At 41.0% G+C, this 25,781-nt stretch overlaps 1 protein-coding gene across 2 annotated transcripts in view; it reads right to left on the bottom strand.

Annotated features, from left to right (window-relative positions):
- The window catches only part of Serinc (serine incorporator TMS1), a 79,374-nt gene that overhangs the window by 51,832 nt on the left and 1,761 nt on the right, over nt 1–25,781 (bottom strand). For both annotated transcript variants that reach the window (XM_071673878.1, XM_071673879.1), the window contains exons 2-6: nt 24,238–24,402; nt 22,454–22,510; nt 22,136–22,257; nt 14,649–14,858; nt 10,369–10,453 (exon numbers count right to left, since the gene is read on the bottom strand). In XM_071673878.1, coding sequence (XP_071529979.1) covers nt 10,369–10,453; nt 14,649–14,858; nt 22,136–22,257; nt 22,454–22,510; nt 24,238–24,402 — 639 coding nt within the window. The remainder of the gene's footprint in view (nt 1–10,368; nt 10,454–14,648; nt 14,859–22,135; nt 22,258–22,453; nt 22,511–24,237; nt 24,403–25,781) is intronic.

Genomic DNA, 25,781 nt, shown 5'->3' with positions numbered 1-25,781 from the left:
CATACATGTCCACACACGCACATATACATACCAATACACTTTAACGTATACATATATATGCATATACATATATTCACATGCACATAATTCATACTTGCTGCCTTTATTCATTACTGTCGCCACCCCGCCACATATGAAATAGCATCCCTCTTCCCCCCTCGACGTACCACTAGGAAAGGACAAAAGGCCACATTTGTTCACACTCGGTCTCTAGCTGTCAGATAGACCACAGCTCCCTTTCCACATCCACAAAACTTTCCATGGTTTACCCCAGACGTTTCACATGCCCTGGTTCAATCTACAGCATGTAAACCCTGGTATACCACATCATTCCAATTCACTCTATTCCTTACACGCCTTTCACCCTCCTGTATGTTCAGGCCCATATTACTCAAAAACTTTTTCACACCATCCTTCCACCTCCAATTTGATCTCCCACTTCTCCTCGTTCCCTCCACCTCTGACACATACATCCTGTTTGTCAATCTTTCCTCACTCATTCTCTCCATGTGACCAAACAATTTCAATACACCCTCTTCTGCTCTCTCAACCACTCTTTTTATTACCACACATCTCTCTCACCCTTTCATTACTTAAACGATCGAACCACTTCAAACCACATATTGTCCTCAAACATCTCATTTCCAACACATCCATCCTCCTCTGCAAAACCCTATCTATAGCCCATGCCTCACAACCATATAACACTGTTGGAACCACTATTCCTTCAAACATACCCATTTTTGCTCTCCGAGATAACGTTCTCGCCTTCCACACATTCTTCAACACTCCCAGGAGCTTCGCCCCCTCCCTCACCCTGTGACTCACTTCCGCTTCCATTGTTTCATCCGCTGCCAAATCCACTTCCAGATATCTAAAACACTTCACTTCCTCCAGTTTTTCTCTATTCAAACTCACCTCCCAATTTACTTTTACCTCAACTCTACTGAACCTAATAACCTTGCTCTTATTCACATTTACTCTTAGCTTTTTTTTTACCACACTCACTCACCAGCTTACGCAGTTTCTCACTCAAATCCGCCACCAGCGCTATATCATCAGTGAACAACAACTGACTCACTTCCCAAGCCCTCTCATCTACAACAGACTGCATACTTGCCCCTCTCTCCAAAACTCTTGCATTCACTTCCCTAACAACCTCATCCATAAACAAATTAAAAAACCACGGAGACATCAAGCATCCTTGCCGCAAACCGACTTTCACTGGGGGCCAATCACTTTCCTCTTTTCCTACACGTACACATGCCTTACATCCTTGATAAAAACTTTTCACTGCCTCTGTTTACCAATAATAATAATAATTATTTATTTTCTTTCATACTTAGTTGCTGTATCCCCCATTCATGATGTAGCGCAAGGAAACAGAAGAAAGAACGGCCCAAACCATCCACATACACATGTATATACATAAACATCCACATGAGCACATATACATACCTATACATTTCAACATATACATACATATACATACACAGACATATACATATATACACATGCACATATTCATACTTGCTGCCTTCATCAATTCTCGTCGCCACCCCACCACACATGAAATAGCACCCCCTTCCTCACCGCGCATGCGAGGTAGTGCTAGGAAAAGACAACAAAGGCCACATTCATTCACACTCAGTGTCTAGCTGTCACGTGTAATGCACCGAAACCACAGTTCCCTTTCCACATCCAGGCCCCACAAAACTTTCCATAGTTTACCCCAAACACTTCACATGCCCTGGTTCAATCCATTGACAGCACATCGACCCTGGTATACCACATCATTCCAATTCACTCTATTCCTTGCAAGACTTTCACCCTCCTGTATGTTCAGGCCCTGATCTCTCAAAATCTTTTTCACTCCATCCTTCCATCTCCAATTTGGTCTCCCACTTTTCCTCGTTCACTCCACCTCTGACACATATATCCTCTCTGTCAATCATTCCTCACTCATTCTCTCTAAGTGACCAAACCATTTCAATACATCCTCTTCTACTCTCTCAACCACACTCTTTTTATCAAAACATATCTCTCTTACCCTTTCATTACTTACTTGATCAAACCATCTCACACCACATATTTTAATCAAACATTTCATTTCCAACACATCCACCCTCCTCTGCACAACCCTATCTATAGCCCATGCCTCACAACCATACAACATTGTTGGAACCACTATTCCCTCAAACATACCCATTTCTGCTCTCCGAGATAACGTTCTTGCCTTCCACACATTCTTCATCGTCCCCAGAACCTTCACCCCCTCCCCCACCCTGTGACACACTTCCGCTTCCATGATTCCATCTGCAGTTAAATCCACTCCCAGATATCTAAAACACTTCACTTTCTCCAGTTTCTCCTCTATTCAAACTTACCTCCAAATTAACTTGTCCCTCAACCCTACTGAACCTAATAACCTTGCACTTATTCACATTTACTAACAGCTTTCTTCTTTCACTCACTTTACCAAACTCAGTCACCAACTGCTGGTTTCTCACCAGAATCAGCCACCAATCCAGTACCAGCGAACAACAACTGACTCATTTCCCAAGCCCTCTCATCCACAGCAGACTGCATACTTGCCCCTCTCTCCAAAACTCTTGCATTTACCTCCCTAACCACCTCATCCATAACAAATAAAACAACCATGGAGACATCACGCACTCCTGCCGCAATCCGACATTCACTGGGAACCAATCACTTTCCTCTCTTCCTACTTGTACAAATGCCTTACATCCTTGGTAAAAACTTTTCACTGCTTCAAGCAACTTACCTCCCACACTATGTACTCTTAATATCTTCCACAAAGCATCTCTATCAACCTTACCATATGCCTTCTCTAGATCCATAAATGCTACATAAAAATTCATCTGTTTTTCTAAGTATTTCTCACATACATTCTTCAAAGCAAACACCTGATCCACACATCCTCTACCACTTCTGAAACCACCCTGCTCTTCCCCAATCTGATGCTCTGTATATGCCTTTACCCTCTCAATCAATACTCTCCCATAAAATTTCCCATGAATACTCAACAACAACAACAACAACAATAATAATAATAATGATAATAATAATAAGATGCTTGTGGCATGAGAAGAGTGGGAGGTGGGTTGATTAGAAAGGGAAGTGAGTGGTGGGATGAAGAGGTAAGAGTATTAGTGAAAGAGAAGAGAGAGGCATTTGGACGATTTTTGCAGGGAAAAAATGCAATTGAGTGGGAGATGTATAAAAGAAAGAGACAGGTCAAGAAAAAGGTGCAAGAGGTGAAAAAAAGGGCAAATGAGAGTTGGGGTGAGAGAGTATCATTAAATTTTAGGGAGAATAAAAAGATGTTCTGGAAGGAGGTAAATAAAGTGCGTAAGACAAGGGAGCAAATGGGAACTTCAGTGAAGGGCGCAAATGGGGAGGTGATAACAAGTAGTGGTGATGTGAGAAGGAGATGGAGTGAGTATTTTGAAGGTTTGTTGAATGTGTTTGATGATAGAGTGGCAGATATAGGGTGTTTTGGTCGAGGTGGTGTGCAAAGTGAGAGGGTTAGGGAAAATGATTTGGTAAACAGAGAAGAGGTAGTGAAAGCTTTGCGGAAGATGAAAGCCGGCAAGGCAGCAGGTTTGGATGGTATTGCAGTGGAATTTATTAAAAAAGGGGGTGACTGTATTGTTGACTGGTTGGTAAGGTTATTTAATGTATGTATGACTCATGGTGAGGTGCCTGAGGATTGGCGGAATGCGTGCATAGTGCCATTGTACAAAGGCAAAGGGGATAAGATTGAGTGCTCAAATTACAGAGGTATAAGTTTGTTGAGTATTCCTGGTAAATTATATGGGAGGGTATTGATTGAAAGGGTGAAGGCATTAACAGAGCATCAGATTGGGGAAGAGCAGTGTGGTTTCAGAAGTGGTAGAGGATGTGTGGATCAGGTGTTTGCTTTGAAGAATGTATGTGAGAAATACTTAGAAAAGCAAATGGATTTGTATGTAGCATTTATGGATCTGGAGAAGGCATATGATAGGGTTGATAGAGATGCTCTGTGGAAGGTATTAAGAATATATGGTGTGGGAGGAAAGTTGTTAGAAGCAGTGAAAAGTTTTTATCGAGGATGTAAGGCATGTGTACGTGTAGGAAGAGAGGAAAGTGATTGGTTCTCAGTGAATGTAGGCTTGCGGCAGGGGTGTGTGATGTCTCCATGGTTGTTTAATTTGTTTATGGATGGGGTTGTTAGGGAGGTAAATGCAAGAGTTTTGGAAAGAGGGGCAAGTATGAAGTCTGTTGGGGATGAGAGAGCTTGGGAAGTGAGTCAGTTGTTGTTCGCTGATGATACAGCGCTGGTGGCTGATTCATGTGAGAAACTGCAGAAGCTGGTGACTGAGTTTGGTAAAGTGTGTGGAAGAAGAAAGTTAAGAGTAAATGTGAATAAGAGCAAGGTTATTAGGTACAGTAGGGTTGAGGGTCAAGTCAATTGGGAGGTGAGTTTGAATGGAGAAAAACTGGAGGAAGTGAAGTGTTTTAGATATCTGGGAGTGGATCTGGCAGCGGATGGAACCATGAAAGCGTAAGTGGATCATAGGGTGGGGGAGGGGGCGAAAATTCTGGGGGCCTTGAAGAATGTGTGGAAGTCGAGAACGTTATCTCGGAAAGCAAAGGTGGGTATGTTTGAAGGAATAGTGGTTCCAACAATGTTGTATGGTTGCGAGGCGTGGGCTATGGATAGAGTTGTGCGCAGGAGGATGGATGTGCTGGAAATGAGATGTTTGAGGACAATGTGTGGTGTGAGGTGGTTTGATCGAGTTTGTAACGTAAGGGTGAGAGAGATGTGTGGAAATAAAAAGAGCGTGGTTGAGAGAGCAGAAGAGGGTGTTTTGAAGTGGTTTGGGCACATGGAGAGAATGAGTGAGGAAAGATTGACCAAGAGGATATGTGTGTCGGAGGTGGAGGGAACGAGGAGAAGAGGGAGACCAAATTGGAGGTGGAAAGATGGAGTGAAAAAGATTTTGTGTGATCGGGGCCTGAACATGCAGGAGGGTGAAAGGAGGGCAAGGAATAGAGTGAATTGGAGCGATGTGGTATACCGGGGTTGACGTGCTGTCAGTGGATTGAATCAAGGCATGTGAAGCGTCTGGGGTAAACCATGGAAAGCTGTGTAGGTATGTATATTTGCGTGTGTGGATGTATGTATATACATGTGTATGGGGGGGGGGTGGGTTGGGCCATTTCTTTCGTCTGTTTCCTTGCGCTACCTCGCAAACGCGGGAGACAGCGACAAAGTATAATAAAAAAAATAAAAAAAATAATAATAATAATATTAGGGATAGGGGAGGAAGAATACTTCCCACTTATTCCCTGTGTGTCATAGAAGGTGACTAAAGGAGATGGGAGCTGGGGGTTAGAAACCCTCCCCTCCTTGTATCTTTACTTTCTAAAAGGGGAAATAGAAGAAGGAGTCATGTGGGGAGTGCTCATCCTCCTCAAAGACTCAGATTGGGGTGTCTAAATGTGTGTGGATGTAACCAAGATGAGAAAAAAAGGAGGGATAGATAGTATGTTTGAGGAAAGGAACCTGGATGTTTAGGCTCTGAGTGAAACGAAGCTCAAGGGTAAAGGAGAATAGTGGTTTGGGAATGTCTTGGGAGTAAAGTCAAGGGTTGGTGAGAGGACAAGAGCAAAGGAAGGAGTAGCACCACTCCTGAAGCAGGAGTTCTGGAAGAAAATTCTAGATTGATATGGGTAAAACTGAAAATGGATAGAGAGAGATGGGTGATTATTGGTGCCTATGCACCTGGTCATAAGAAAGATCATGAGGCAAGTGTTTTGGCAGCAGCTTAGTGAGTGTGTTAGTAGTTTTCACGCACAAGACCGGGTTATAGTGAAGGGTGATTTGAATATAAAGACGAGTAATGTAGCAGTTGGGGGTATAATTGGTGCACATGGGGTGTTCAGTGTTGTAAATGGAAATGGTGAGGAGCTTGTAGATTTGTGTGCTGAAAAAGGACTGGTGATTGGGAGTACCTGGGTTAAAAAGAGAGATATATATAAGTACACGTATGTACGTAGGAGAGATGGCTAGAGAGTGTTATTGGATTACACGTTAATTGCATGGTGTGTGAAAGAGAGACTTTTGGATGTTAATGTGCTGAGAGGGGCAACTGGAGGGATGTCTGATCACTATCTTGTGGAGGTGAAGGTGAAGATTTGTAGAGGTTTTCAGAAAAGAAGAGAGAATGTTGGGGTGAAGAGAATGGTGAGAGTAAGAGAGCTTGGAAAGGAGACTTGTGTGAGGAAGTACCAGGGGGGGACTGAATGAAGAATGCAAAAGATGAGAGCAAATGATGTAAGGGAAGTAGGGGAGGAATGGGATGTATTTAGGGAAGCAGAGATGACTTGCACAAAAGATGCTTGTGGCATGAGAAAGGTGGGAGGTGAGCAGATTAAAAAGGGCAGTGAGTGGTGGGATGAATTAGTAAGATTGTTAGTGAAAGAAAAGAGAGAGGCATTTGGATGATTTTTGCAGGGAAATAGGGCAAACGACTGGGAGATGTATAAAAGGAAGTGGCACGAGGTTAAGAGAAAGGTGCAAGAGGTGAAAAAGAGGGCAAATGAGAGTTGGGGTGAGAGTATCATTAAATTTTAGGAGAATAAAAAGATGTTTTGGAAGGAAATAAATGCGTAAGACAAGAGAACAAATGGGAACATTGGTGAAGGGGGCAAATGGGGAGGTAATAACAAGTAGTGGTGAAGTGAGGAGATGGAGTGAGTATTTTGAAAGTTTGTTGAATGTGTCTGATGACAGAGTGGCAGATATAGGGTGTTTTGGTCGAGGTGGTGTGCAAAGTGAGAGGGGTCAGTGAGAATGGTTTGGTAAACAGAGAAGAGGTAGTGAAAGCTTTGTGGAAGATGAAAGCCAGCAAGGCGATGGGGCTGGATGGTACTGCAGTGGAATCTATAAAAAAAAAAGGGGGTGACTGTGTTGTTGATTGGTTGGTAAGGATATTCAAAGTATGTATGGTTCATGGTGAAGTGCCTGAGGATTGGCAGAATGCATGCATAGTGCCAATGTATAAAAGCAAAGGGGATAAATGTGAATGTTCAATGTTGTTTAGTATTTCCGGGAAATTATATGGGAGGGTATCGACTGAGAGGGTAAAGGCATGTACAGAGCATCAGATTGGGGAAGAGCACTATGGTTTCAGAAGTGGTAGAGGATGTGTGGATCAGGTGTTTGCTTTGAAGAATGTATGTGAGAAATACTTAGAAAAACAGATAGATTTGTATGTAGCACTTATGGATCTGGAGAAGGCATATGATGGAGTTGACAGAGATGCTCTCTGGAAGGTATTAAGAGTATTTGGGGTGGGAGGTAAGTTGCCAGAAGCAGTGAAAAGTTTTTACCAAGGATATAAGGCATGTTTACGAGTAGGAAGAGAGGAAAGTGATTGGTTCCCAGTGAATGTCAGTTTGTGGCAGGGGTGCGTGATGTCTCCATGGTTTTTTTTTTTTATTTTTTTCTATGGATGGGGTGATTAGGGAGGTGAATGCAAGAGTTTTGGAGAGAGGGGAAAGTATGCAGTCTGGTGCAGATAAGAGGGCTTGGGAAGTGAGTCAGTTGTCGTCCGCTGATACAGCATTGGTGGCTGATTCTGGTGAGAAACTGCAGCAGTTGGTGACTGAGTTTGGTAAAGTGAGTGAAAGAAGAAAGCTGTGAGTAAATGTGAATAAGAGCAAGGTTATTAGGTTCAGTAGGGTTGATGGACAAGTTAATTGGGGGGTAAGGTTGAATAGAGAAAAACTAGAGAAAGTGAAGTGTTTTAGATATCTGGGAGTGGATTTAGCAGCAGATGGAACTATGGAAACGAAAGTGAATCACAGGATTGGGGAGGGGCAAAGGTTCTGGGAGCGCTGAAGAATGTGGGGAAGGGGAGAACGTTATCTTGGAAAGCAAAAATGGGTATGTTTGAAGGAACAATGGTTCCAACAATGTTAAATGGTTGCGAGGCATGGGCTATTGATAGGGTTGTGCGGAGGAGGGCGGATGTGATGGAAATGAAATGTCTGAGGACAATATGTGGTGTGAGGTGGTGTGATTAAGTAATGAAAGGGTAAGAGATGTGTGGATATAAAAAACTGTGGTTGAGAGAGCAGAGGAGGGTGTGTTGAAATGGTTTGGTCACACGGAGAGAATGAGTGAGGAAAGATTGACAAAGAGGATATATGTGTCAGAGGTGGAGGGAACAAGGAGAAGTGGGAGACCAAATTGGAGGTGGCAGGATGGAGTGAAGAAGATTTTGAGCAATCGGAATCTTAACATACAGGAGGGTGAAAGGCGTGCAAGGAAAAGAGTGAATTGGAATGATGTGGTATACCAGGGTTGATATGCTGACACTGGATTGAACAAAGGCATGTGAAGTGTCTGGGGTAAACCATGGAGAGTCGGTGGGGCCTGGATGTGGAAAAGGGAGCTGTGGTTTCGGTGCATTATACATCAAAACCTAGAGACTAAAGGTGAACGAATGTGGCCTTTTTTGTCTTTTCCTAGAGCTACCTCACATGCGTGCACACATGGGGGGATGCTATTTCATGTGTGGCAGGGTGGTGACAGGAATGCATGTATGTAGGAAGCAAGTATGTACATGTGTACATATTCCTCTGAGTCCATGGGGAAAATGAAACATGATAAGTTCCCAAGTGCACTTTCGTGTAATAATCACATCATCAGGGGAGACAACAGAGAGAAATGTAACAGTCAGTTGATATACAACGAAGAGATGTAGCTAGGGCACCATTTGGTAAACATGCAAATGTCCAAGACAATATTTCTCAATTGTGTCTCCCGATGATGTGGTTATTACACGAACGTGCACTTGGGAACTTATTGAATTTCATTTTCCCCATGGACTCATAGGAATATACTTGATCATGCACAAAACTGTGATCCTTTCCAACAAAATGTGTATGTATATGTATACGTTGAAATGTATAGGTATGTATATGTGCATGTGTGGGCGTTTATGTATATTCGTGTATAAGTGGGTGGGTTGGGCCATTCTTTCATCTGTTTCCTTGCGATACCTCGCTAATGCGGGAGATGTCAAATAAGTAAAACAGAATTTTTTTTTTTTTGCTTTGTCGCTGTCTCCCGCGTTTGCAAGGTAGCGCAAGGAAACAGACGAAAGAAATGGCCCAACCCACCCCCTTACACATGTATATACATACGTCCACACACGCAAATATACATACCTACACAGCTTTCCATTGTTTACCCCAGATGGTCAATCTTTCCTCACTCATTCTCTCCATGTGCCCAAACCATTTCAAAACACCCTCTTCTGCTCTCTCAACTATGCTCTTTTTATTTCCACACATCTCTCTTACCCTTACGTTACTTACTCGATCAAACCACCTCACACCACACATTGTCCTCAAACATCTCATTTCCAGCACATCCATCCTCCTGCGCACAACTCTATCCATAGCCCACGCCTCGCAAACATACAACATTGTTGGAACCACTATTCCTTCAAACATACCCATTTTTGCTTTCTGAGATAATGTTCTCGACTTCCATACATTCTTCAAGGCTCCCAGGATTTTTGCCCCCTCCCCCACCCTATGATCCACTTCCGCTTCCATGGTTCCATCCGCTGCCAGATTCACTCCCAGATATCTAAAACACTTTACTTCCTCCAGTTTTTCTCCATTCAAACTTACCTCCCAACTGACTTGACCCTCAACCCTACTGTACCTAATAACCTTGCTCTTATTCACATTTACTCTTAACTTTCTTCTTTCTCACACTTTACCGAACTCAGTCACCAGCTTCTGCAGTTTCTCACATGAATCAGCCACCAGCGCTGTATCATCAGCGAACAACAACTGACTCACTTCCCAAGCTCTCTCATCCACAACAGACTTCATACTTGCCCCTCTTTCCAAAACTCTTGCATTCACCTCCCTAACAACCCCATCCATAAACAAATTAAACAACCATGGAGACATCACACACCCCTGCCGCAAACCTACATTCACTGAGAACCAATCACTTTCCTCTCTTCCTACACATACACATGCCTTACATCCTCGATAAAAACTAGGGTCTAATATGAAAGATTACATCCCTAGAGGCTACTTCTAATTATGATAAATTTCATTACATACAATTTCTGGTGAAAAATAAATGAATTTCATGCATATGGTAAAAGAAAGCTATAACATAATATGTACTCCTCCCCTTCACATTTAAATAGTCATCAAATTCAGTAACATAAAAATTACAGAACCAGACATTTTAAAGTATTGCTCTAACTTTGAAAACCTGAGTTTGAAGCAGATCAATTCTTACAAGATGGAGATCCAACTTACAGTGGTATAGAAGATGAAAAACAGAATGACTGCAGTGATGGCCAATGCGTAGTGGAGGAAAGTGAAGAACAGTAGTGCACAGTACCTAAAATAACAATACCATGATAATCACACTATTATAGAAGTCTTCAATGAACCAGCTGCATACAGTACCCCACTGGTTCAAATACATCAAGGATAACAACATGAGGGTTTATAGCCCTTGAAGCTTAATATTTACAAGTAAGCATGGGAGCAAAATGTGAAGGAGCCCTTGAATGATAAATGCATTAGATATTCAGTTTGAGACTGACAAATTTTGTTGTGAGTTTAATAGGACTTAGGAGCAAAAGCCTCCCAGGTTCAAATTGAATGCAGCCAACTTTAACGAATCTTTCTTTTTTGGGGGAAATCCAGTTTTCATGTGAAGCAAAAGAGTATAGCTAAATTACTATATAAAAGTGCAGCATTGCTTTGGTAAGAGGGAGTGATGTTTTAGTGCATCCAAAAGAAAATACTCAGTGTTTGCTGAATATTTAGATTCTCCTCATGACTGAGGCTATTATGTGCTAATAAGCTTCATCACTGTTACTTGTATTATTGGGAGGATCAATTTGAGACCTGTGGCACTCCCTGGTATTATTGTAAATAAAGTAATGTACCAAGACCAGTCAGTTGTAACAAGATCTGCAAAGAGACTAGAGGAGGATATGAAACTGGAACTAACAGAGAACATTTATTTGGAGATATCATGGGAAATCTATGGGAAAGACGAGAAGGGAACACAATTAGAGGAGTGAAAGAAACTAAGGAATCACTTCACAGACCATGAAGCACTTGTCATGATATGAGAAGAGAACTTAAGAATGAGAAATATCATCTCTGGACATCACCAAAATTTACTTTGGTGAAAAGGATTCAAGAGGTAAATAATTACAGGAATGGTGAACTAGTGAAAGAGTAACTAAGGGCTGATGGGTCGTTTCTAGACATTCAGTTACAGGATAGCTCGAAAGTGCATACAAAATCTACAGGCAGTAGTGAGCAGGAAGGTGTAGAAGGAGCAATATCAGCAATTGCAGAGTTAGGATAAAAGAGCAAAACACAGAATTTAATGACAAAAGAGGACAGGGAGGCACAATTGTAGTAATATCAGCTACATTTAGTTAAAGGAAAAGCTTAAAACACATATGGAATTTACTAACAGTGGTATGCAAAAAGGTTTAGAAGGAGTAACTGTAGCAGTTCACCAACAGCTGCACAGCAATAAGATGGAGGGGAACATTGACCCAGGGTCATACAGAGGTACACAAGCAATTAAGTGAAGCTTTTGAAAAAATAAATAATATCCACTGTTAGAGACAGAGCAGCCAAGGAAGTTTATGGTCTAGCTGATGGAAGGCTTTAAAAAAGTACGGATCATAGCGCCAAATAGCTAAAATAGAAATTTTAGAGCAAGCTAGAGACACAGAGGTTGACAATTCAAAACAGGAGGATGTTACTGAAAAGTGAGTGGTGCCAAAATTAATAAGATTAGTAAAGCATGATGTGAATGATGTAAATTACTGATTACATTTTGCTTGTAAGATTATCATACACCTAGTAAGGAGGACAAGAGAAGGAAGGAAAAATGCTAATCAAAAGATTAACAAAAGAGAGTAAAACTGTTTATAATCTAAACAAAAGGGGACAACCATATATGGTTGTTTGAATTGGAGCTATCTAACCAGGATGCACTTAGGAAAACTAAAGAAACTTAAAGGCATGGTAGAAGTCAGTGATATTCATCAAATGTCATAAATCACAGAAAGAAGGAAAAACCAGACAATACTGTCAGACAAAAAACTGGAGAAACCAAACAAGGCAAAAGGAAGCAGCAGTCCTGTCTGCACTAAAGAGAAAGCATGCATGTTAGAAGCCTCTTCCTCATTTCCCCACTACTGACATTTATACCCTCTTAGAAATCCTTTGTACGTTCACATCATTTCGGCACCCCCTCTTCAGTCATCTCATACATATTCCTCTTACTACCATACCTCTTTCTTACTCTATAATTTCTTATTTGATCAACTCTCCTCACACCACAGATTCTCCTTAAACATTTCATTTCTAATACAAAGAATATGACTCCATCAAATGCACCCATCTTTGCCCTAACAGACAGTGACCTCTCAATCTTGCCATTCCTTAAGCCAAGTTGCTTCCCCCTATTCTGATGCTCTGTGCATACCACCAAACTCTTTATCACCACTCTCCCATACAACTTATCTGGTATACTTAACAGACTTATACCTCTGTAATTCTATACATTCTCTTTCATTCTCCCTTGCTTTAATGTAGTGGCATTATATAGGCATTCTGCCTGCCCTCAAGTGCCTCATTTAGAGCCATACACCTTCCTCTTAACCAAATACTTTCTCTTGTATATCTCCTAATCACTAGTACTCTTTCCTTTCAGGTACTGCCCATACACTGCTCTATTCTTTCTTACATGTTTTGTAATGATTTCCACTTACCCCATATATTTGCAGCATCTTTCACAAGGCCTTTCTGTCAACCTTACCGTATGCATTCCCAAGATCCTTAAATGCCACAATTCACTCAAACTAGGTACTTCTCACACACAATCTTCAATTCAAACACCTGGTCCAAACATCCTCTATCTCTCCTGAACCCAAGCTACTCCTCCTAAATCGAATTTTCTGTACATGCCACCAACCTCTCAAGCACTACTCTCCCATACACCTAAATACTAATTCTCAACAGACTTACACCTCAAAATTTGAGCATTCACTTGACTTTACATAAGGGCTACTATACTATACATGCTGTTTATCCTCATACAAAAGAAACATTAAATAGCCTGACTAACCAATCCAACACAATGTCATTCCCTTTCTTGAGAAATTCAAATGCATTCCCATCCACTCACAAAGTTTTGCTATACTTAATCTTAAACAAGGCTTTCACTACTTCCACTCTTTTTACCATCAAGCAGGGATCTCTCACTAAGCATGCCACCTCATCCTAGACACAACACATCTGCTAATCTAACATCTGATATACTCAAAAGTACCTCAAAATACTCAATCTCTTTTTCACCTCTTCTTTACTTACACTGTCACTCCTATGGTTTCCTTTGTTCTCCTCACACAATTCACCTCTTTCCAAAACATTTCATTATTCTCCCTGAAATTCACTGACATCCTCTCATTCCATCTCTCAACTGCTCTCTTCTCCAACTAATGTACCTTCTGTCTTGACCTCCCGCTGCTTCCTCTTGTACACCTAATCATTCATACTGCTTTCCTTCATGAACTGTTAATAAACCTCTATTTTCTCTTTCACAAGAAATTTTACTTTGTCATCGAAGCACTTACTACCCTTTCTCATATGGTCATCACCATACTTCAGCACACCACACACCTCATCTGCATTGGCAAATACGGATTCCCTAAATAATTTCCACTCCTCTCCTACTTCGCTTATCTTACGCCATTCTTCACTCAAACATCTATTAGCATTTCTGTACAAGTCACGGGGTATGTGATACATACTAGCCCTGCAACAACAGCAAAATCTCATCGCAGGTACTTGTAGGGAGGTACACAGGCCTCTTTTCCAAATTCTCTCACTTTAACTCTTTTGCATAATTTTTTCTTTTCCTAAACCCTCATATCCATCTCCAACATGAAATGAACAGACATCCCATCTGCTGCCTCCCTCAGTATGCTCACATCCAGCAATGTCTCCTTTGCACACTTGTCAATTACCACATAAACCAAAAATATCCAAAGATCCCCAACTTCAGACACTCCTGTATACCTATGAGTCGACCTCTTTTTAAAACCACTACATTTCCTATTACCAACATTTTTTCAGTACACAAATCAAAAGGCTTTTCCTCATTATTATATACAAGAAGTACTCCATGCTCCCCAATCAAATACTTATATGCAACATCACCCACACTTGCTTCCAGATCTCTTGGAAACAAGATATGATCCCAGTACAAAACTGATAAAGTAATCATTAAGTCCCTCCCAAAATGTATCCCCTTCTTCACTCGTCTCCCTGCCAGGTGCATAAGCTTGAACAATTCCCCACCTCTTGTAGATTTAAAAAAAAGAAATATTGAAAAAGGACACAAAAGAAGAAGAGGAAAAGAACAGAATATAAACATGGAATTCTTACTTGGAAGACAAGCTGTGAAAAATAAGGGAGAGGGATGGTAAGAGAAAAATGTCCATCTTTGGTGGACTTGCATTCATCTACTGATTAAAACGTAAAAAAGTACATACCATCCTCGGCTCTCTGTCTCCTCGTATTTGTCCACCCAAGCTTCGGCCCATGAATGGGCAAAGTCAATAATGAGAACCAGCTGGATGAGTATGAAGAGAAATCCTCCAATCATGCCGAAGTACATCCATACCTGTCCAAACTCCCCTCGTGGGATGAAGAATGCCCCAATGATTGCACCAATCAAGACAAGGAATTTGAGAGCCCAAAACCTGTGAGGGTGGGAAAAATGCACGTTAGTTATAAACAAAACCTTATCTGAATACCTCATCCTTCTCTAGTTCATTGAAATTACACATAATACTTTCATATAATTGTTTACTGTTTCCTAAATAGCATGGAAGTGCAAGGCACAGACAAAGAATGGCCTCATTCGCTCACATATATTCTTGATCTGTCATGAACATACAATGCATGGAAGACTAAGTCCCTTATCCACAGTCAAGCCCTTTGGACCTCACTATGGTTTCCCCTGACTACTTCATATACTCTGGTTCAGCCCATTGACAGCATGTCATCCTCTGCATACCCTATTACTCTAATTCATTCATTCCATGCAAGATTCTCACTCTCCTACATATTCAGGCTCCAATAACTCGTAGTCTCTTACATTCCATCTTCCATCTCCTCTGTCTTCCCCTCCCCCTTTGCTCCTTCCACTTTTAAAGCATACTCTCCATATGTCCATACCATTTCACTAAACCCTGTTCTGCTCTCTCAATTGTACTCAACACACTCCCACATCTCTTTCTCACACTGTCATACCTTACATAATGAACCTTATTCACTCCACATATTGTCCTCACGCTTTAACTTCCAAATCAACAACCTTCTATGATTCTTTTGTACTTAGGGCCCATGACTCACACCCATAAAGCAGCATCGGAACTGCTACACCATCACACAAACCCATCTATGCCCTCACAGACTGTGACCTCTCCACAAATTCTTCAATGCATCCAGGACTTTTGCATTCTCACCTATGCTATGATTAAATTCAGTCCCATTAGTTCCATCCAATACCATTTCCACTCTTAGGTACCCAAAACACTACACTTCCTCCAGGTTAGTTCTACTCAAATTAACACTCAAACCATCCTGTCTATCATACCTCCTGCTAAACCTCACAACCTTAACATTAATTCTCAACTTTCTCTTTTAACACACTCTCCCAAACTGAGACATAAGCTTCAGCAATTTCTCACTTAAGTCTGCCACCAAAGCAGCGTTATTTGTAAGTGGCAACTGACTTACCACAAAAGCCCCCACCTCCAACACTTCCTTCTTGCACACACACCTTACTCACATGATAAAAACTCCTCACTGCTAACAGTATCTTTCTTCCCACACCATATACTCATAGCATCTTCCACAAGGAATCCCCATCAACCCTATCGTTTGCTCTCTCCAGATCCATGAACATCACATGCAATCCCTCTCTTTCTGTAAGTATTGCTCACACAGATTCTTCTAAGATAACACCTGGTTCAAACATCCTCTACCACTCCTAAATCCACATTGATCCTTCCCAATCTGATGATCTGTGCAACCCACCAGCCTGTCAATTATCACTCCCCCCTACAAGTTCCCTGGTATGCTCATCCTCTATAATTCTACTGTTCACTTTTGTCACCCTTGTTTTTACATAATGGTACTTTACAGCTATTCTACTGGTCCTTATGCATCTCAACTGGGGCTACATATTGAAAATTCTGACAAAGTAATCAACACTCACCCATTTCTTAAAATAATCAACTGCAATCCTATTCAATCCACCTGCTTTGCTACACCTCCCCTTATGCAGAGCTTTCACCATCTCTTCTTGAACCAAACAATTGGCCTTGACTGTCTTGCTCTGCATATCTGCATGCTTCAAACATCTTTCATCCACTTCCGTATCATCTAGTACTTTTAACAATCCTTCCAAAAATACTCGCCCCAACTCTTGTAACCTCTGCTCTAACTGTTACCATTTTTCCCATTGCTTCCCACTCTGATGCTGCCAGGTGTTCTCATACTATTCCCCTCCTTCAAAAACATATGCTTAGTCATACTGAAGTTTGCTGATACTATCTTACCCCATCTTTCATATGCCACCAATTTCATACCCAGCATCTTAATCTTGACCTCAAACTGATATATCTTGAACATTTCCCCTTCACTCAAACTCCCTGCAGGTACTGCCCATAACCTTACTTTTTTTTTCTTTCACTATGCACTTGACTTCCTCATCCCACCACAAACTAACCTTTCTCATATATTATACCAACTTCCACATGCCACACATTTCATCTGCATATGCAAGCAATATATCTATTCATTTATTTATTATAATTTGTCGCTGTCTCCCGCGTTAGCGAGGTAGCGCAAGGAAACAGATGAAAGAATGGCCCCACCCACCCACATACAAATGAATATACATAAACATCCACACACGCACATATACATACCTATACATTTCAACATATACACTTTTTTTATACTATGTCGCTGTCTCACGCGTTAGCGAGGTAGCGCAAGGAAACAGACCAAAGAATGGCCTAACCCACCCACATACACATGTATATACAAACACGTCCACACACAGCACATGTACATACCTATACATCTCAACATATACATATATATATATATATATATATATACAGACATATACATATATATACTTGTACATAATTCATACTGTCTGCCCATATTCATTCCCGTCGCCACCCCACCACACATGATATGATAAACCCCTCCCCCCCACATGTGCACGAGGTAGCGCTAGGAAAAGACAACAAAGGCCACATTCGTTCACACTCAAGTCTCTAGCTGTCATGTATAACGCACCGAAACCACAGCTCCCTTTCCACATCCAGGCCCCACAAAACTTTCCAAGGTTTACCCCAGACACTTCACATGCCCTAGTCCAATCCATGGACAGCACATCGACCCTGGTATACCACATCGTTCCAATTCACTCTACTCCTTGCACGCCTTTCACCCTCCTGCATGTTCAGGCCCCAATCACTCAAAATTTTTTCACTCCATCTTTCCACCTCCAATTTGGTCTCACATTTCTCCTCATTCTCTCCACCTCTGACACATATATCCTCTTTGTCAATCTTTCCTCACTCATTCTTGCCATGTGACCAAACCATTTCAAAACGCCCTCTTCTGCTCTCTCAACCTCACTCTTTTTATTACCACACATCCTCTTACCCTTTCATTACTTACTCGATCAAACCACCTCACACCACACATTGTCCTCAAACATCTCATTTCCATCACATCCCCCCTCCTCCACATAACTCTATCTATAGCCCACACCTCGCAACCATATAACATTGTTGGAACCACTATTCCTTTAATCATACCCATTTTTGCTTTCCAAGATAATGTTCTTGGCTTCCACACATTTTTCAATGCTCCCAGAACTTTCGCCCCCTCCCCCACCCTATGATTCACTTCTGCTTCCATGGTTCCATCTGCTGCCAAATCCACTCCCAGATATCAAAAACACTTCACCTCCTCCAGTTTTTCTCCATTCAATCTTACCTCCCAATTGACTTGTCCCTCAACCCTACTGTACTTTAATAACCTTGCTCCTATTCACATTTACTCTCAGCTTTCTTCTTTCACACACTTTACCAAACTCAGTCACCAGCTACTGCAGTTTCTCACCTGAATCAGCCACCAGCACTGTATCATCAGCAAACAACAACTGACTCACTTCCCAAGCTCTCTCATCCACAGCAGACTGCATACTTGCCCCTCTTTCCAAAACTCTTGCATTCACCTCCTTAACAACCCCATCCATAAACAAATTAAACAACCATGGAGACATCATGCACCCCTGCCACAAACCAGTAGTCACTGAGAACCAATCACTTTCCTCTCCCTACCCATACACATGCCTTACATCCTCGATAAAAACTTTTCACTGCTTCTGACAACTTACCTCCCACACCATATATTCTTAATACCTTCCACAGAGCATCTCTATCAACTCTATCATATGCCTTCTCCAGATCCATACATGCTACATACAAATCCATTTGCTTTTCTATAGATGCTACATACAAATCCATTTGCTTTTCTAAGTATTTCACACATACATTCTTCAAAGCAAACACCTGATCCACACATCCTCTAACCACTTCTGAAACCACACTGCTCTTCCCCAGTCTGATGCTCTGTACATGCCTTCACCCTCTCAATCAATACCCTCCCATATAATTCATCAGAAATACTCAACAAACTTATATCTCTATAATTTGAGCACTCACTCTTATCTTCTTTGCCTTTGTACAATAGCACTACGCAAGCATTCAGCCAGTCCTCAGGCACCTCACCATGAGTCATACATACATTAAATAACCTTACCAACCAGTCAACAATACAGTCACCCCCTTTTAAAATAAATTCTACTGCAATACCATCCAAACCTGCTGCCTTGCTGGCTTTCATCTTCCGCAAAGCTTTTACTACCTCTTCTCTGCTTACCCAATCATTCTCCCTAACCCTCTCACTCTGCACACCACCTTGACCAAAACATCCTATATCTGCCACTCTATCATCAAACACATTCAACAAACCTTCAAAATACTCACTCCATCTCCTTCTCACATCACCACTACTTGTTATCACCTCCCCATTAGCCCCCTTCACTGACCTTCCCATTTGTTCCCTTGTCTTACACATTTTTTCTACCTCCTTCCAAAACATCTTTTTAATCTCCCTAAAATTTAATGATACTCTCTCACCCCAACTCTCATTTGTCCTCTTTTTCGCCTCTTGCACCTTTCTCTTGACCTCATGCCTCTTTCTTTTATACATCTCCCACTCAATTGCATTATTTCCCTGCAAAAATCATCCAAATGCCTCTCTCTTCTCTTTCACTATTAATCTTACTTCTTCATCCCACCACTCACTACCCTTTCTAATCAGCCCTCCTGCCACAAGCTTCTCTTGCGCAAGCCATCACTGCTTCCCTAAATACATCCCATTCCTGCCCCACTCCCCTTACGTCTTTTGTTCTCACCTTTTTCCATTCTGTACTCAGTCTCTCCCGGTACTTCCTCACACAAGTCTTCCCAAGCTCACTTACTCTCACCACTCTCTTCACCCCAACATTCTCTCTTCTTTTCTGAAAACATCTACAAACCTTCACCTTCACCTCCACAAGATAATGATCAGACATTCCTCCAGTTGCACCTCTCAGCAAATTAACATCCAAAAGTCTCTCTTTCGAGCGCCTATCAATTAACACGTAATCCAGTAACGCTCTCTGGCCATCTCTCCTAATTACATACGTATACTTATGTATATCTCTCTTTTTAAACCAGGTATTCCCAATCACCAGTCCTTTTTCAGCACATAAATGTACAAGCTCTTCACCATTTCCATTTACAACACTGAACACCCCATGTACACCAATTATTCCCTCAACTGCCACATTACTCACCTTTGCATTCAAATCACCCATCACTATAACCCGGTCTCGTGCATCAAAACCACTAACACACTCACTCAGCTGCTCCCAAAACACTTGCCTCTCATGATCTTTCTTCTCATGCCCAGGTGCACATGCACCAATAATCACCCATCTCTCTCCATCCACTTTCAGTTTTACCCATATCAATCTAGAGTTTACTTTCTTACACTGTATCACATACTCCCACCACTCCTGTTTCAGGAGTACTGCTACTCCTTCCCTTGCTCTTGTCCTCTCACTAACCCCTGACTTTACTCCCAAGACATTTCCAAACCACTCTTCCCCTTTACCCTTGAGCTTTGTTTCACTCACAGCCAAAACATCCAGGTTCCTTTACTCAAACATACTACCTATCTCTCCTTTTTTCTCATCTTGGTTACATCCACACACATTTAGACACCCCAATCTGAGCCTTCAAGGAGGATGAGCACTCCCCACGTGACTCCTTCTTGTTTCCCCGTTTAGAAAGTTAAAATACAAGGAGGGGAGGGTTTCTAGCCCCCCACTCCCATCCCCTTTAGTCGCCTTCTATGACATGTGAGGAATGCGTGGGAAGTATTCTTTCTCCCCATCCCCAGGGGATATGTATACATATATACAAATGTACATAATTCATACTTGCTGCCTTTATTCATTCCCGTCGCCACCCCGCCACACATGAAATGACAACCTCCTCCGCCCACATGCTCATGAGGGAGCACTAGGAAAAGACAACAAAGGCCACATTCGTTCACACTCAGTCTCTAGCTGTCATGTATAATGCATCAAAACCACAGCTTCCAAGCAATACTTTTGTAAATACCTTCCCCTGTTTTGTGTAGTCTCACCTTTTGCCATTCTTCACTTAATCTCTCTTAACATCTCTTTCTAGACTTGTCCCTTTTACTATCCTCCTCCACAATGATCTTTCACAATCGCCTCCATCATGTGATCAGATACCCATCCAGCTGCCCCTTTGACATATTCACATCTAACAGTCTCTCCTCTGCATGCTTTTCAGTTACTACAAAATCCAATAATACCTACTAACTGCTAACCCCACCTACCCATGTAAACTTTGGTATGCACACTCATTTACTGCCCACTGGCATCTGTACCTCAGGAATGTAATTATTAAGAATCAAGTTTTTAAATGGAAATAGGGAAAAGAAAAGAAACTAATCGAGTTATCATCAGGTTCTGCATACAGAAGAAAAGCAATTTTCTGCCTTCAAAACTTCCATTTTTCACTAATGGACATAGCCTGTGGGTATCTGAGTACATATCCATTAGAAAAAGGAGAGATTTAAAGAAAAAAGAAATTTTAGGAATAAGAAAAAGGAAAAGCTAACCATTATTGATGGTTTATCATCAATTTCAGACCATTCTCTGCTGCTGGTGGCATACCCATCAACACATAAGGGAGGTTCATCAGACTGAAGCGAATGTCATCATGCAAAAGGTTATCATTAAATACCAAAGAACTCTCTTGTTGACCTCATCAAACAAGATGTTTCTTACTAAAACAATGGACGACTCCACTTTCCTTACTTAATGAGCTCTATCAGAAAGCCTTTGGTGTGAAACTAATTGAGTTATAATTTCTTACTCCTTCAGAAAATGGTCCCTCCTGATAAAGGACTTACCCTGGCACAAAACAGTAAGTAAAGAGGCAATATTGGTATATATTACTTCTACAACAATCCACACATTCTTCATGGAGTATTCACATACACGCAACCTGCAGACCTAGGCCCATGCACCTATGATGGTGATTGTAAGGGAATTGAAGGAAGCAATAGTTTTACCTTGCCTTCTAATAACAGTATGATAGCCATTTGGATGTCAAACATACATAACAAAAGCTAGAACATCAACTGATGTGGCTACCATTTTGGGGTTACTAATAACGGTTTTCCATCAAAAAATGTTTGCTAAGGCTGACTAAGGGCATGTTTTATGGTATCAATACTAGACAATTACTTAAGATTTTCTTTACAAAAAAGCAGAAAAAGGAAATGATGTTATTACCCATTCTGTATTCCTGCCCGAGGGTCCTTACTCGATTTTACCCCAATCATAAGAAGTGCCATGACAAAGAAGAAGAGTGACATAGCAAAGCACAGACGGTACACAGCAAGGTAGCCAACCACCTGCAAAACAGAAATAACATTATGGTGATCACGTAAATATGCCAATCATTCTCACTAGCTAATAAAAAATAACTGTCCTCTAATTTACCTTAATTCAGAAAAACACCAACAATATACCACCATTTAAATTGGTTTAAGATTTGCAATTACAGTAAGGCAATTTTTCACTATAATAACAGAAATTTAAAACACCTACGTCAGTACAATCCAGCTGTAAAACCTGAGTTGCATCACCACTATTACAGAAGGGCACCTGAAATAATGTCTTGGATTAGTTACCATGTTATTTTCCTACCTTTAATATGCAATACAAAATCTTTCATATACATCATACTGATATCACCTCTTACTAACATAGTTCCATTATGACAAATAAAGAGTGAGGTCTAATCAAATGTGCACAGGTCTTCACATGAACTAATCATTCATGGAAGTTGAAAATGAATTCTAGCATCTGCTTTATTCAGTATTGCTATATAACATTATATGGCTGCGAGGTATGGGCTAAAGATAGGGTTGTACGGAGAAGGGTGGATGAGTTGGAAATGAAATGTTTAAGGACAATATGTAGTGTGAGGTGGTTTGATCAATTAAGTAATGAAATGGTAAGAGAGATGTGTGGAAATAAAAAGTGTGGTTGAGAGAAGAGGGTGTGTTGAAATGGTTTGGACATAGGGAGAGAATGAGTGAGGAAAGATTGACAAACAGGATATATGAGTCAGAGGTGGAGGGAACAAGGAGAAGCAGGAGACGAAATTGGAGGGGGAAGGATGGAGTGAAAAAGATTCTGAGTGATTGGGACCTGCTGGACACTAAGGAAGGATGTTCTTGGGGCCAAATATAGCCAAAATCATCTACTTCTACATTTTAAAGGTAAATTTTAAATTTAATACCAATCTTATCTATGAAGAAGTAATATACAGTTATTGCAAAATTTAATTGCTTTGTCACTTAAAAACCAAGCCTGAAAAAAAATTCTAAATACAGATTCGAATTCAGGGTAAAAAGTACAATAGGGTCAACCTATTTTATTTCATGGGACAAAAAAAAATAAAATTTGTTGACCAGCGTTATCCATGGTGATAATTATTAGCTTTCTGGTAACCCATGGCATCCATGGAATCATCAATCTACCTCAGGAAACCCTCAAAATCAAAGTCTTTCTTCTCTGTCTCATTTATCTTTTCAATCCTGCCTAATCCCATGCTATTCAAATTTCCCTCAGGTATATAGAGCAGGCTGACGTGGGACTTATAGAAACAGGCTTATCCTAGTTAGGTATATTCTACTTGTTGGCTTAGGGAACTATGTTTGGCTGGTTCATGAACCAATCCTATCATTACTGCACCCCTTAAATATCTGGAATAGTGGTTTAATAGCCTTATTCACAGACCTTCAAATAACTGAAACAAGCCTCCATCAAACGTTCTTCAGCTGGTACTAAGACTTGCCAATCAATGTTAATCTGGTCCAATTCTCTTCCCTTTCCTTCTCTCTTTAAACTTTGTTTCACTTAGCCCTGAAATCCTGGCCTTGTCCCCAATACTCTGACGTGTTTTGGCGTGTGGCTTGTGTGTAATTAAAAGAGAACTGGATGGTGGGTTTCCTAGCCACCTAAACTGGCAAATGATGTTCATGGTAACTGTCCAAATATACATCTGAAATGCTGGTGAATCTTATACCACATTTACTCTTTCCCTGTAATTCTTAGAGATCCAAAAGGAGTCCCCCTCCAAGTATTCCACTCTCCCTTTTCTAGTCAGATAGCAGTCTTCCTCCTAAGTCCAAAGTAATCTTGAATTCTTTGGGAGCTTCTGGCACTTAGTGTCACCAAAAAACTGACAATCCTCTTACAACTTATAATTTTCCTGTTGATTGTTTCCTATTCACCTGCTTTCACTAAAGTTTCTCAAACTTTTGCACTTTCATCACCTAGAAATATGACAATCTTACAAATTATTCAATGAACGTTTTCTTTACCTTTTGAAGAGCACTCTTTAGGCCTGGAGAGAGCATGATGCAAGCCACAACAGTACCCAGAAGCATCATGATGGCATACATGATGCGGGAGGAAGTGGAGTTTTTGCATGACGGGCAAGCTGAACAACACAAACTGCAAGCAGCTGACCCACAGCAACATGCGAGCTGTAAACAGAAAATGTTCAAAATTTTTTTTACAGGAGAAACACTAAAAATATTTTAATGGAGTAGTGGTAATACTAAGAACTGTAAAGGTTACATTAGTCTGTGCTTCATTTCCTAAAAACGCATGACACAGATAAGATATATGGACAGTGGAGTGAGCCTGGAAGGTACAGCAAATTATGAAAATATCTATATCTCTGATGGCTGTTCCAAACAGAACTCCCTTAGGGGCATAGCTACAGTCTCCACAACAAGTGAACTCCAGTGCTGCTCCTTAGCCTGTAGTGCCTCACCCTTAACAGGCCACAGGCAGTGGGCCACTCTAGCACAGTGTTTGCAAAGGCTCCTAACTAAAGTTCCTCCTAACTACTTCTACAAATTGCTTAAACCTACTACTTCTACCTAATGTTTCTACATAATGCTCCTGCTCAAATGTTTCTACCTATTAATTCTATCTATTGCCCCTACCATCTAGTCAAAAGGCAGGGCAAACACATAGTGCTCACCGCAGGAAAATTATAGTTCCGAAGAATGAGCTGTGTGAGTTAAGCATTGTCAAGTGTTATGTATGACAAGGAAATATTGTTTATGGACAGAATGCCAGTAGTCCATGTGTGGGTGAGGCAAAACGAAAAAATAATTAACTGAGTCAGAGTAGTGCAATTTGACAACCACTGAAGTGCTGTCTCACTACGCAGCTGTCACAAACCCCCCCATACCCATGCGGGTAGTACTGATAATATATCTCCCTGGTTGTTGGCTGCTTGCAAACTACTACCGGCTATCTAAATATCTAAACAAACTAAAATGAAAAGGGTAATCAAATGAAAAACAAAACTTCCATCCAGTGGTATATCTGATCACAACATGTACAATATTAATCAGAACGAAGAGGCCAATGTGGCATCTTTTGATAATGATAAGGCTGGGAAACTGTCAATCTTTTGCCATTATCTTCACTGGATATTGATATACCAGCAACGTAGGAGCAGAACATTGAAGATGCCTTAAAGTTAGCTACAGCTACTGAAGAGATACTTGTGGGCAAAATAACTTACTTGAAATGGCAAAATCACCTATTCCTGAAGGATTTCACCCAAGAGTATCAGAGATTTTAACAAGTTTTTACATTATCCACTTTCTTTGTCAGAGCTTCTTTAGAAATTGTCAAGCACTGTAGGACTGCAAAGTTATATCCCACTTAACTATGTAAAAAAATGGAAGAGGTCACCCACTAACCAAAGGTGTGTTAATGTAAATAGTGTATTTACCTCCCTAACCATCCTATCCATAAACAAATTAAACAACACACCCCTGCCGTAGACCGACCTTCACTGGGAACCAATCACTCATCTCTCTTCCTACTTGTATATATGCCT

This window comes from Panulirus ornatus, chromosome 19, assembly GCF_036320965.1.
Source record: "Panulirus ornatus isolate Po-2019 chromosome 19, ASM3632096v1, whole genome shotgun sequence".
Classification (NCBI taxonomy): Eukaryota; Metazoa; Arthropoda; class Malacostraca; order Decapoda; family Palinuridae; genus Panulirus; species Panulirus ornatus.
The sequence above is the reverse complement of the archived record's forward strand: the minus strand, read 5'-3'. Positions and strand labels throughout refer to the sequence as shown.